Here is a 13,310-nt window from a genome sequence, read left to right on the forward strand (position 1 = left end):
CAAGCTAAAGATTAATTCATCAAAGATCGAACTCTCATTTAAAGGTTTGTAACTGATCAATAAGTTACTGTATGTACAAAACAAAATTTTAACTTCCATCACTTACTTAAATAGGCTAACGAGATGTTTGTTTCTTTAAATCTAATTTCTGGAACTTTTGTTTGGGCTTTATTTACCCGTGTGAAGCAAAATAAAACAATAGAAAAAAAAACAATGCAAAGCCGAAAATAGGAAATGTATACTATGTATAAAGTATTCAACACCAAATCATATTAGCCTGAGGTCTAACATTAGGTTGCATGGTGTTGGGAAAATTCCCAAGATGGTTGCTTAGTACATGAAGATGGAATCCCAAAATTCAGTATACCCCTTAACCATTTGATCCTATTTACAAGTTCCTCCAAGTCCAAAACTGCTGCTTCTATTGTATTGGAAGACATGCAATTCAAACCAAGGCTATCGCTGCTTCTCATCTTTTTTGAGGGATACTCATGATTATTGGATTCACCATTTGTGGGAATCCTTTCCGTATTTCCAATTGATGCATCCATACTGTGTGAACTTGAAATGCTATCAGAAAAACAAGTTTTTCTGATTTTACTGTCAATTTCATCAATCTCCGTACGGTTTCCAGTAGTGTCAAATTGCTTTCTCTTCACTATTGAATTCTGAGAAGAGTGTGAAGAATATGTCCTTACTGCAGGCTGACCAACCTCCACTGCTCCGTCCGAAGCATGGATGTTAATCCCTGCGGTTTGGTTTAGGTGAAACAGAAAATTACAAGTTCTGCTCAAATCTATAGAAAAGAATGTCTCAACAACCAGAACAAAATGCAAAGTCAGTTAATTTATTTCCTCTAACCATTTGATAGTCCCTAAATGTATATTTTGATGCTGTTTACCTGTACTTGGTGGATTAACTATCTCAGCACAAACACGCCCGTGTCCACCCTCCTGCAACTTTTGCACATTAAGTCGTTAACAAATCTTTGAGAATACAAACTCGGCAGAGTGTAAACGATCTTAACAAAACAATCTTCATGCAAAGCAGAAAACCATATACCATATTAAGACAAATGATTAATGGAAACAAGGATTGTGATACTTTTCACTATTCAAAAAACAATGAGATCAAGTGACCAAAATTACAAAATTTAGATACCCATGTGACGTACCCAGTTGATGAGAAAAGACCGTAATTGTTTTTGCTTTAGTGTTTTCAAGTTTCCATTGTTTTGATTCTTTTCAAAAAGCATTTTGTGCAAAGCAGAATTCCTCATTTTCTTATCATACACCTATATGCATATAACCTAATTGTCCATATATGCTATTTTAAAACAATTAGGCATGGTTTCCTCCCATTGAGATTTCATTCCCCAAGCCTAATTTGATGAATGACTCTTTGCAAGAGTAGATCAAGGAAAAGAAAGCTTTGGCAAAGATAAGGAAGAAAAAACACTGGAAAGAAGAGAAGAAAAACAAAGAGGCAATAGAAGAGCTAGGGTGACAGAGTTGCAGAGTTGAAAGCCTCTTTCTTAAAAGAGGGAAGGTTCCTACTTTTCCAGTAACTGGAAATTTAGAAGTCCAACAAAACACATCTTTGCAAATCATTTTCATTGTTAATGAAAATCTATACAGATCTCTCGGGTGAGTTATTGCAAACAAGAATTAACATGCGTTTTAAACCATAGAGATGCATACAATGATTACAAACGTATCATTGTTGCTTTTCCACAGCAAACAAATGACTATTAAAACTGTGCCACTAGTTTCAAACCCCACATAGTCTCACAGATCCTTGCTTTCTCTTTTTCAGAAACATCATTTTTCCTATGAATAACTGAGCCCACAACTTCTTAACAAAAGGAAATTTATTAGAAAGCAAAAGATGTGTACTGGAGGACAGAAAAACAAATCCTCAAAAGTGAAGAACAAAAGAGAGAAACTTAACAAAATAAAGGAAACTACTAAAAGCTAGCTGTATAGTGTATAGCATCTGCAAAATACTTCTGCCTTTAAGAAGACCATGTGCTGAGCACCAAAGAGAAGCCATAGAATAAATTCAACAAAAGAAATTCAGAAGAAAGAAAATGCTCTTAATATAGGCAATCCTCTCCCACCCAATAATAGCACATTGCCACAATATTTTCATTCTAGAAACCAATTATGCAGAAAGCTCATATACTGAACTTAAACAAACCTAAAGGCTCCATTATAAAACAGATAATCCTAAAGAAAATGAAAGTTGGGCAAAGATGAAATAAGTAAGGCACGAACACAGCTCTATATGGGACAAACATGTCTACAACTGAAAACAATACCAATAACATTTCCCTGGTGAAATTTTTTATTCCAAGCACATAATGACATTCAATCAGGTTTACCAAATTTGAGGACCAAATTGAAATTGAAAATAAAAAGTAAATAATATAATCATTTTAACTTTTAATATCATTTAAGTTTAAAATATGGTATAATGTAACATCATTTCACTTATAAGGAGTAAATATCGTACTATGTATTGAATATTAATTAATAATTACAGATAGAAAGATAAGCCAAATTATGGGATTATAAGTACGTACAGTGGGCATAGGCACTGTCCAACCCTTTTCCGGACACCAATCCAATGAAGGGCGCAGGTCCCTGCTTGAAGCTACATCAGACATCCCCTCGCCAAATGGAACTGGCAGCAGATCAATCTATAAGGAGAATTCAGGCATAAGTTGGATATACTAATTATGATATTTGCACTACTAAAGTACCTACAATTATATGGATAATTGTTCTTTGAAGAAGAAAAGGAGTAGGCAAAGGCTAAAAGTTCAGTGTAAAATTCGTTCATTGGATAATACCATTAGAAGATAGACAAAGATCAAATAGAAGGTTCAAAACATGGACTTTCAGTAAATCTGGGAGATGAACTTGGATTTTTTGGAAGGATCAGGACAAAATTCAACATGACCAAAAGTTACAGCAAATAAATTAGAGTTTGACCATCGGAAAAGAAATGAAGTGCAACTTAAGAAACCTTCTAGAAGATTGAAACAAAAAAAATTATAGCTTTTGTTAGACAGGACAAATCCTGGAAAATAACTTTCCTTTCGGTTTCTAGAATTTAAAGCTAGTTAAAAAGTATCACCTTAGCCGGATAAACTGCAAGACAAGAAGTATCACCTTAACTTGATCATTTCTCAGTATTTTAGTCACTCTTCCTGACCAATAGCAATCATCTTTCCACCAATCAACCAAATCCCCCACCTTCCATGTGTTATCAACAATAATGATCACTCCTGAGATGGCACTGATATCGGGCTTTTCACTTTCTCGATAGATGGTAGGAAATGAAGGTCGCACCATCAACTCCATATTGGATCTCTTTGATTTGCTAATACTAGTTGGGCCCTTCTGATATATCTTGGTCCAAATAGGCTCTGGAAGCAAGTAGCATAGCAATTATAACTAAAAGGCTTGCAACTATCATGGTATATTATAATTGCCAGGCATTTTAACTTTACCATTTACTAAGGCAAAAGAAGAATGATGGGATTCTATGACATATGTCAATAGTTAAAGTATTCATAGTAGGCAATAGCAAATAGCAGCCAACCTAGAAAACACTATATTTTCTTTTCAAGAAGACGCATTAATTTTGAAATGGACCCAAGTATGAGACACTATCCAATATAAAAATAAAAAGAACTTACGCTACACAGCATATGAACGTGCAATAAGTTGAGTTTTAACTCCGAAAAGACATACTTTGGTCAGGATAGTCAATATACTCCAGCAGGTAGGTCACCATATCATTTTTCTGGCGAATTTCTCTGATCTGAAAGAAAAGTGGTAAAAATTAGAAGGTTTTATATATACAAAATGTTATATTCTTAATATAAACTCAATTCTAGAATTTCCTCAAGAAAAATGATGAGCATATTAATGGAGCGCCCTACTGCCAATTGCCATATGTTTTGGGAAAATTTGCATGCATAAGAAAAAAAATGTTTTGGTCCCTTTGTTTAGAATCTTATCTCTGCAAAAAATTAGACCAGAGAAGAGATATACACCTTGCACCGAAACCATGCACCACGATAACCTCGCTGGAAGGACTTTGACTCTAGTGAATCCCCAACTTGAAATTTAAGGTTGTGCAACTTTAATGGAGGCATTTGCACTCTTCTATACTTTTTTCAATAACAAAATCTAAGGGCTGCAAATGTTATTACAACTCAAAGTGTTAAACAGCGTACTCAAATATCTCTATCTGTTTGGCTACTTCAAAAAGCAAAGTCCGAGCCAACTAAGTTCAGTTGGTTTGGAATTTAGGATGGGTTAGTTCAATTTTTGCCTCCCATTAGGCCCGAAGCCCAAGCCCATTTGTAACCGAATGGAGAGAAAGGAAAGTCCAATGCTTCTATTACCCTGGGGAATAAAAATGGGCAGCCGTGGAGTAAAGCATCAAGCGTTTCACAGAATAATCTATAGCCTATGAAACTAAAATACCAAATACTATAAAAATCATGTAAGTTCCAAATACAATTAAAGTGGCCACATTGCAAATCCTTAGCAATCTTAAAATGTTTAAATTCATCAAATCCGATAATCTATCTCAAACACTCATTTGTGTATGTTCGGGGTGAGTATGAGACAGATATGGGGCGGGGCAACCACTACCCATCTCCGCTCTCATATCCAACTAATTATCATCAAGTAATACCTGTACCCACCCCAAAACCCAGTCAACAGTTGAAAAACCCGTCCCATTTGGGGCGGAGTAGGTCAGGTCGGCTCAAGTTTCATCCCTATTATGCAGGGTCCGGATAAGGGCCGCACCAAAGGGAAATAGAAGTTACAGCATTGCAATGCCTTAGCCTTAATGATTTTATTCAGACAACAACGAGTTTATTCTCAGAACTGAAACCTAATCACAAGGGCTAAAGTAGCATTTGATCAAATGACTTCATCTTATGAATGTCTAGACTCTGGAATGTCACTTATGTCTGATTTCTTCGGAACCGCAGGCATCCAATTGTCATAAATGGTAATAGCAACAGTCTTACTCTACTAAGGATAATAATTCTAATACTAATAAGCTTCTCAAGGTCATCCCAAGAAATATGCAAACAAGAAGAAATAAGAAAAATGCACGTCTAAAAATAACTCCTTTTGAGCATGGCAACTAGACTTCCAATGCAATTCTTTTAACAAATAATCCTCAAAATATCTTCAGATAATTACTAGACTATAACATGTTTCATCAGTCATCACAATCCTGCTTTTCAGAAAATACATCAAGAAGTAATTCATAGGCATAGGAAAACCTAGAGAGAAAGGGAGAGAAGGAAAGAGAAAGAAGAGACCAGCGACGATACTGCATTGATCAAACAAAATCTCAAGCTGGATTCTACAAATTACTATCAAGAACTACCCGCCGGGGGGGGGGGGGGGGGGGGACAACTTTGTTAGAAAGAATTACAGATGGAAAAGAAACCTTGTCGCAAACCGCAGCCGCCGCTGTTGATAACAGGAGAAGAAGGCAGCGAGATTCAATGCGTTACTGACTGCGTCGCGGCCGTTGTTTGGCGGTGGCTGTAGCTGCCGTCGATGGTGGAGGAGTCGTAGCTGGCGAGTGAGGGTTTGGGCTTTGCTTGATCTAACGAAATAGGGCGGGCTGGGCGCATAACGAAATTATGACGATAAATAAATGTTTAACTCTAGTTCAGACTTTCGGTAGTTCCTCGTTTATCATCCTCCTCTTTAATCTAAAAATCTTAACTTTATTTAAGTAGCAATAATAAATAGGGTAAATAAGGGATATTAATTTCAAACCTTTTAGAAAAAAAAAAGTTAAGAAAGCTTTTAAATTTAAAATCTATATGATTTAAATAAAAAATATATCAATTTTATCTTTTTAAACGATAAAAAAATATATTACAAATATTCTTTTTTCAGTTATCTAATTTACTTATCTCGTTTATCATGTAAATAATAATACATTCTAAATTAAACTAACATATATATGATTAAAATAGAATTTCACCATAAAAATTATTATAGTGATTATAGATTTTAAAATTGAAATCCTAAACCCTAGAAAATAACGATGAATAAAATGAAAGAAAGAGAATATGAAAAAAAAAAGATAATTCAAATAACAAACACAAAATTATTTCTATCATCACTCAGATACTAAAAACACAGTTCAAACAAATAATTAATAAAAGATCTAAATCTTTACTTTTCACCTTACAAATATCTAAATGCGATGATGTTGACGGAGGTAGAGAACTTCACTAAACAAACAAGGAGATATTGTGAAAGAGCGTCGGCCATTCACAACGACGGAAAAAGTTGCAGAAGAAGACGAAAGGAACGTCTTTGAATTTTTTGTGAGAAAGAAAGAAAAAGGAGGTCATTTGAAAGCTTTTTTATTTAAAAAAGAGATATTGTAATTTTGAAGCGACGTTATCTTTTTGTAATTCGATCCTAAATTCTAAATGATGTCATTTAGCAAAGTGCCAATTTGACACTTAACAACACAACATCCATCAGTAATGTTAATACTGATGGTGATTTTTAGAATTTACGTTTCTAAATATAGAAGATTCATTTGATCATTTTAGAAAATAAAAGACTTAATTGATACGAGTTAAAAATTTGAGAAACCATTTCGATATTTTCTCATTTATTTTCTATCTACCATGTTCTTAAGATTGGATATAGAACTACTCTAAAGAATATTTTAGGTCACATTTAATAACGGGTAAACTAAAGTATTTTGGGCCCAAAAAAAAGACAACAAATTTTAAACGGCCCCTAAAAATAACATCAAAAGATAACGAGGCATCTAAAAAAAACTTCTTTTTGGTCCCTGTTTTTTAACTCCGTCAGACAAGTTATTGTGATTTATGAATACATACAATTATTGTAAATACATTCAATCATGTAAAAATTTTGGAAACATAACCAACTTTGGTTGGTCGAGTGGTTAGCTCACTCGTCCGCTTAAGTAAGTGTCGGGGGTTCGAATCCTACCTTGTGCATGCAGCAACCATTGGCCAGCGGCAAACCCTTAAATGGAACTCAGATCCAAGATAGATTAGTCATTAACCTGTCGAGTTGAGGGATACCGTGGTCATTAAATGGGCCAAAAGCAAAACAAGCTCAATTTGATCATTAAATTAATTAAGCCTTGTGCAAAATTAATAGTGGTGAATCTGGAAGTAAACGAAGAAAAGTCAAGCCCAAATCACAAGATCAAAAGCCAAGTATGAGGAACCAAAGAAAAAAAATCAAATCCAATTAATATAGAACTAAAGTTTCATTCTGACGCCAGAATGTTGCTTGGGCCACCAATCTTTGCGAGGTTAATAACCCAACTATGGTGAAAGTAGCTGAGAATCCACCTTGGTTGGCTAAGCCAAGGATGCACATCTTACTCTCAAAGAGTCTAGAGAAAGATAAGCACACAGCTTATTTAAATATATAACTCAATCAATTCAACTCATAAACAAAAGAGGTATATACGCATATTTATACTAGTAGGGGAGGGGAAACTTTCATGACTCGGGCAATGTGGGACTAACTCATAACACAATATAATAATATATGCTAAACTAGACTACTTTAATTAACGACACAAAAATAAAGATACATGCTCCCACATCACATTCGGTTACCTACCCCTTGGTTAAAGTGACACATTTCCCAAGTTTCAACTCACATTGCAAAGTTTCATTTCTTGGTTACTGGGACTTGGAATTCAATTGAGTTTAATTTCTCTGATAGCTTCCACCGAAAGTTTTTCTCTCTTCTCTCTCCTCTCTCATGCTTCGGTCAAATTATGAAATTATCCAAGAAGAAGAAAGAAGGAAATAGAAAGATCAGAGGCTAGATTTTGAAGAAAGGCAAAAAGGTTTTTGCCAAATAAAAGTGAAGAAAGAAAGACTACAAACTGTAGTTACTCTCTTGGTCAAAATACAACAAAAGTTTATTTCTTCATTTGTGCTTCACCGAGGTTCAACAAGAAAGCTTCAAGCTCTTATGCATGGAAGAGGCAACCATGGAGAACGTGAAGACTTCAAGGGTCAGAACCACATCAATGGTCAGAATCAAAGTTTGGGGCCAAAGTCAAACTTACAGATGGTGAGATGCAAAAGAAGAAGAAGAGGAAACTTTCAAAGCATAAGGAACTTGAAAGGGCAAAGAAGTTGGAGGAAGAGAAGAATGATCCTGAGGAAGGTGAGGCTGCTGCAAAGAACCAATTGTGGAAAGCAGCAATGGATAGAGCTTTGGGGATTAAGGTCCATGATGATCCCAAGCTATTAGAGAAAATCAATCGTAAAGAGAAGAAGAAGCAACAGAAGAATACAGAGAAATGGAAAGAGAGAATTCAAACACAGGACCAGTTGAAGGCAGAGAAGCAGCAAAAGCGATCAGATAATATTTCTGAGAGGATTCATCATCAGAAGATGCGTAAAATTGCAAAGTGAGAGAAAAAGCTTTTTGCGGCCTGGCTTTGAAGGTCGCAAGGAAGGGTTTATCACCGAAGGTTCCAGTTAACTTATTCCAACGTTGATTGGTATCTTTCCTTCATAGAATCATAGTATTTTGAGTGTTAGAATATGACAAATACAACAAACAACAACAACAACAACAAATCTTTGTCCCACTAGGTTGGGTCAGCTACATGAATCAAACGACGCCATTGAGTTCTGTCATGTATCATGTCTACAAAGAGACCGTTTACATGTAGATCTCATTTGACCACCTCATGGATGGTCTTCTTAGGTCTTCCATCTTCCATCTATAGAATGCATCAATTTCTGTTTGGTTTAGTCTGTCTCTTAAAATTGAACAAGTTTTTTTCGATTATGGGTACTCATATGACATTTTGGCAATTCAGCAATTCATATAATTGGTTATGGAATACATGCATTTTATTGAATTCAACTGTGGCTATTTGATTGAATCATATCATCATAGACTGATGAGATCCCGTTCTCCTTTTTCTTCCTATTAGCACTGCTTGCATTTCCTTTATTTACATTGGTTATTGTATTTCTTTCGTGAGTTGCTTTCAAACTTGCCTACAGTATTGAACTGTTACTTCTTCACCAAATCTTTGGGTATGCTACATTCCATGTTTGAAATCCAAAGTCTTGATATAAGACTAGAAAAATTTCTGCCCGTGTCTAGCATGAATCCTACAATTATGTTACTTAGATTCCAATTGTGTTCATTCTTAAATGTAGTAAAGAGTTGATGCTATGCTATATTAGTATATTGCATTTTATTATTATCCCTTTTTAGTGATCATCTACAACATCTCCTGTATTTTATGACATTTAATCTATTTATTTTCTATCATAATTGGTTTCACAACAATTATATTGGTGGTCTGTAGAGGGTAGACCATTTACAGGCGTGGATATATTTTTGGATAATGGTATAATTAATTGAATCTGTTTTAAGTGTTTGGAAAGATCAATTTACAGCTTTGTGGCATTTAGCTTAATCTCCCGTCTCGAAATCCTGTTTGCTGCTAATGAGTGTCACCAACGAAATGGAAGTCAATGCACTTTGCCTCCGTATATAACCATCATTCTAGCAAACTCCGATATAGGTTGATGTTATAGAATGACAAATTCAGGGAGAAGAAACATCACCAATCAATTTCTATCTCTAGTTTGGTATAATTTTAATAGAATAAGTTCTTTTTTTCTATTGTTAATCATGCGACTTGTCTTGCAAATTCAGCAATCCGTAAGACCGGTTCTGATTATTACTTGAATATAGACATATATTGAGTCATAATTCATTACTACCACAAGCTGTTTGCTTGATTCATATCATCATAGACTAATGTACTGTTCATTGAATCATTTTTCTTTGTGTAATATGTTGAGAATGCCTATCTTGATGATATTATTTTCTTGGGGCACTTAAACTTGCAATGTTTTGTTTTGTATCATCTTTTCATTACTTCATTTATAATGGTTACTGCATTGTTGAACTGTTACCTTGTTGACTAAAATCTTCTGGTATGTTACATGCTGAGTTTATGATCTTGTATTTAGTTATTGAGCTGGGAGTTAGCAAATTAAATGTAGAAATAGATTCTACATGTGCTTTTTGAAGCTCCTGGAGAGGGACTCCAGTGACCATCATTAGAATTCCCCCTTAATCCGAGCGATTAGGGAGCTGCAGTCCAAATTAACAAGTTTTTTGTTCAATCATGTGTTATGGGAAGCAAATTTTTTTCGTTGATAATAATTTTAGCGACAATTCAAAAAAGTCCACAAATAAATAAAAAAAAAAGTGTGAATAGACTGTGTAAATATAAATATAATTGACAATAGACTAACTTGATCAAATGAAAATATGGAGAATTAATTTAATTAATGAGTGAAATTTAAAGAACCATTTTAGAGTGAACTACTAACTCAGTCTCTATCCATTTCACAGAATGACAACGTGATTCCTCAAGAAAAAAATAATCCACTTTGGTCTTTATCTCTTACTTCCGTGACATAACGCGATCTCTGTGAGTGTTTTTCCGTTAACTTCGAGCGGAAAATGTTGAGCTGTCACGTTAAGCGTGTGTGCTGGCACTTATTCTTGGTGAAGTGGATCATCGCTGCACATGTGGACACCTCGAAATGCTCAGGGGGTTAATTGTCCCCTTCCACGTCAACAAAAAAGTCGTCATTTTGATGGGAGACTTCTTATACATTGTTGGTGTTCGTCTCCCTCATTTTGACTAATTTGTGAAGCCCTAAGTCGTCATGAGCAGCATGAGAGAGCTTAGTTCAACGTCCATTCGCAAAATTGGAAGAGACGTAGTCAACGATGAAGGTAGGAGTGCAATCACTGGCTCTGTTGGAAGTGTTGGACTGAGAAAGACGAAGAAAAAGAAAATGTTCAATGCTCCGCAGTGCCATTGTGGAACTAATGCAATTCTATTCCTATCTTCAACAGAGCTAAACCCTAATAGGTGATTTTATGGTTGTCCAAACTTTAAGGTGATTTGGATTATTGTTAAGTTCGTTTAATGTGACTCCTTTTAGCATGTTCTTACCATTATTTATATACTGCAAAGTTCAGGATCACACTGCAAATACTTTGCGTGGCTTGATGATTACGTTACATTGTTTGATGTTGAAGGCACAAAATCCTTTGGTTTTGATAGTGGGAAGCAAAATGAAGATCATCATTTGGATGCAGCTGAGATGTTTGGTGGAAAAGTGAGGGAGCTAGAGCACATAGTATATGGTTTATAATTGCAAGTTAAGAGATATACACATATGCATAGTGGTCATAGGTGTTTTAATGTTTTAGCTGTTGTTGCTTTTTTCTGTGGAATTGTAATTGCAAATTTCTTTAGGACTTTAAGTTAGAGGATTATTATGTGAATTTATGTTAAGACCGTTATCATGTTATAATATTATGTTTGGAGGCAATGAAGCTAAATTGTCGTTTAATATTATGCTTGTTAGTTTGTACCTATACAAAGTTGACAGTAGGCTTACGAAAAGCAAACACAAGTCATATATTATATTAATTTGTTGCAGTAAACAACCTCATGATATTCAAACATAGGGACAACATATAACTCTTTAATAAAGCATGTTCTAAAAATATAGCAACATAAAAAAAAGGGCAGCATATAACCCTTTACAAAAGTGAGATCACACATAAACTACTAGTGGTCCATTAGGGACCTAAGCTTTCCAACACTAAGAAAAATAAACATTGGTCTTTGTAACCAAAATAACAGACAAAACATAACAAATTAGTATGTTATATCCCTGCATAGATTATTTCTTTCTAGGTGGGTTGAACCCAGGAGTAGGGATAAACTTGAATAGCCTTGAAGCAATTCCAAAGCTTGCTACATTCATTGTCTCAATAGAAATGCCACTTGTTCTTTGTCGTTGTACAACATTGGTGGTTGCATTCTTGGGATGCATATGTTGTGGTGGTGGAACACAGGGCCTGATCCCTATTGTTGGTGGAGCAGATGTGGGAGGCATTGGAGGTGTGGGAGGCATTGGGGCCTAATAATAGTATGCTTCATCCTTTGTGTATGATTTAGTTGTGGTGTAAAGTTGGGCTGTGGTGGTGACTAAGTCAAGTTAATTGCTTTAGGTGCAGCCTGAAACAACAAAGCAAGACAGTTAGATATTTAGATGTTTTGAATTTAAAATGTGCAATAGTAATATCATCATAACTTTACCTCTTCTTTCTGTGGTAACTCATCTATTTGATCTTGAGCATGTGAAGGATTCTCCTTTCCAACTGTTTTAGGTTGCTTCTTCTTATGTTTCTTTGCGTTTGCCTAGCACAACTACTTTATAGTTAAACCAAAAATATCAACAACATCATTGTAGGTGAAAGAATATTTACCAAAAGATCCATTTGAGCTGCATTAGCATTGGTGCCCTCCTGTGTCTGATGCTAATGATATGAATAATCAAACATAAATTAGACAAATCGAACTTTTACCATTAAATTACAAGACACCTAAAACCCTAACAATGTGTATAATATGACAAATCGAAGCATAAGATACATGTGCTATGTTCTGGCTTGATTCATTAGCAACTACAATTTGCAAGTCTTTTCCCTTAGCAGCCCTTCTCTCCTTCTTAGTCTTGGGTGCCCAATTAGGGTCTTTTGCTTCATTTTTGCATGTCTTGTAGTAATGCTCGGTTTTTTTACATTTACAGCATGTGACTTCAAAAGACTTCTTTGTTTTGTTAGTTTGCATTTCTCTCTCAACCGAGTCCACCTTTCTCTTCATTTTTGGCGGTGTGCATGCCTTTTTATTGGTGGAGGATCACATGGTGGAGCAGATGTTGGACACCAGTATTCTTTACTGTTGACATGTTTGATGCAATGTTTGTAAGTTGCCTTTATGGATTCTATGGTCAGCCACTTATACACAAACTCTTTTGACCTCAACCCAATCTTATACATGGCTGCAATTGCATGCCTACAAGGCATTCCTGAAGGAGTGTACAATATTTTAGTTTAGAATAATAAAGGGAAATAATATGTATCAACATTTACATAGGAGATAAAATTACCAGTGAGTTTCCAAACATTGCAGGTACAGGTCCTTTGTTGCAGATTTACACCAACCTTGTGGCTTTTCCTATCCACTTCAAAAAGAGCTCTATCGTTGTCTCCAGTCCAAATTGCTCTCCACTTATTGGCTCTAAGTTTGATAAACTCATCTAACTTCTTCTTTTGTACTGGGGTCAACTGACCAGAATAAGCCTCCAATTTTTTCTTGTGTGTGGCCAT

General features: G+C 35.3%; 2 protein-coding genes across 8 annotated transcripts; both read right to left on the bottom strand.

The window, feature by feature from the left end:
- Positions 1 to 218: 218 nt before the first annotated feature.
- LOC130969588 (uncharacterized) lies at positions 219 to 5,723 on the bottom strand. 7 transcript variants are annotated; one of them, XM_057895372.1, is made up of 7 exons: positions 5,491 to 5,723; positions 4,067 to 4,209; positions 3,762 to 3,831; positions 3,177 to 3,433; positions 2,585 to 2,701; positions 902 to 959; positions 219 to 748 (listed from the first exon to the last, which is right to left on the bottom strand). In XM_057895372.1, exons 2-7 carry the CDS (start codon positions 4,166 to 4,168, stop codon positions 291 to 293), a joined length of 1,062 nt encoding a protein of 353 aa, XP_057751355.1. In that variant the 5' UTR covers positions 4,169 to 4,209; positions 5,491 to 5,723; the 3' UTR covers positions 219 to 290. The 7 variants fall into 7 exon arrangements, with proteins under 7 accessions (XP_057751355.1, XP_057751356.1, XP_057751360.1 ...); XM_057895373.1 differs by having other exon boundaries at positions 4,067 to 4,421; XM_057895377.1 differs by lacking the exon at positions 4,067 to 4,209.
- Positions 5,724 to 12,800: 7,077 nt separating this feature from the next.
- Positions 12,801 to 13,310, bottom strand: LOC130965548 (uncharacterized). Its single transcript, XM_057890308.1, has 2 exons — positions 13,091 to 13,310; positions 12,801 to 13,009 (listed from the first exon to the last, which is right to left on the bottom strand). The coding sequence occupies exons 1-2, from the start codon at positions 13,308 to 13,310 to the stop codon at positions 12,801 to 12,803; spliced, it is 429 nt and encodes a 142-aa protein (XP_057746291.1).

Source organism: Arachis stenosperma, chromosome 3, assembly GCF_014773155.1.
Source record: "Arachis stenosperma cultivar V10309 chromosome 3, arast.V10309.gnm1.PFL2, whole genome shotgun sequence".
NCBI classification, from domain to species: Eukaryota; Viridiplantae; Streptophyta; class Magnoliopsida; order Fabales; family Fabaceae; genus Arachis; species Arachis stenosperma.

What these genes read in the sequence shown, in the direction of transcription:
- LOC130969588 (XM_057895372.1), bottom strand. Translation starts at nt 4,168, where the DNA reads ATGCCTCCATTAAAGTTGCACAACCTTAAATTTCAAGTTGGGGATTCA. An exon ending in TGAGAAATGATCAAGTTAAG is followed by an intron (nt 2,702 to 3,176) that starts GTGATACTTCTT and finishes TTCTCCTTATAG; the next exon opens with ATTGATCTGCTGCCAGTTCC. An exon ending in GGACAGTGCCTATGCCCACT is followed by an intron (nt 960 to 2,584) that starts GTACGTACTTAT and finishes AATGTGCAAAAG; the next exon opens with TTGCAGGAGGGTGGACACGG.
- LOC130965548 (XM_057890308.1), bottom strand. Translation starts at nt 13,310, where the DNA reads ATGGCCACACACAAGAAAAAATTGGAGGCTTATTCTGGTCAGTTGACC. An exon ending in CAATGTTTGGAAACTCACTG is followed by an intron (nt 13,010 to 13,090) that starts GTAATTTTATCT and finishes ACACTCCTTCAG; the next exon opens with GAATGCCTTGTAGGCATGCA.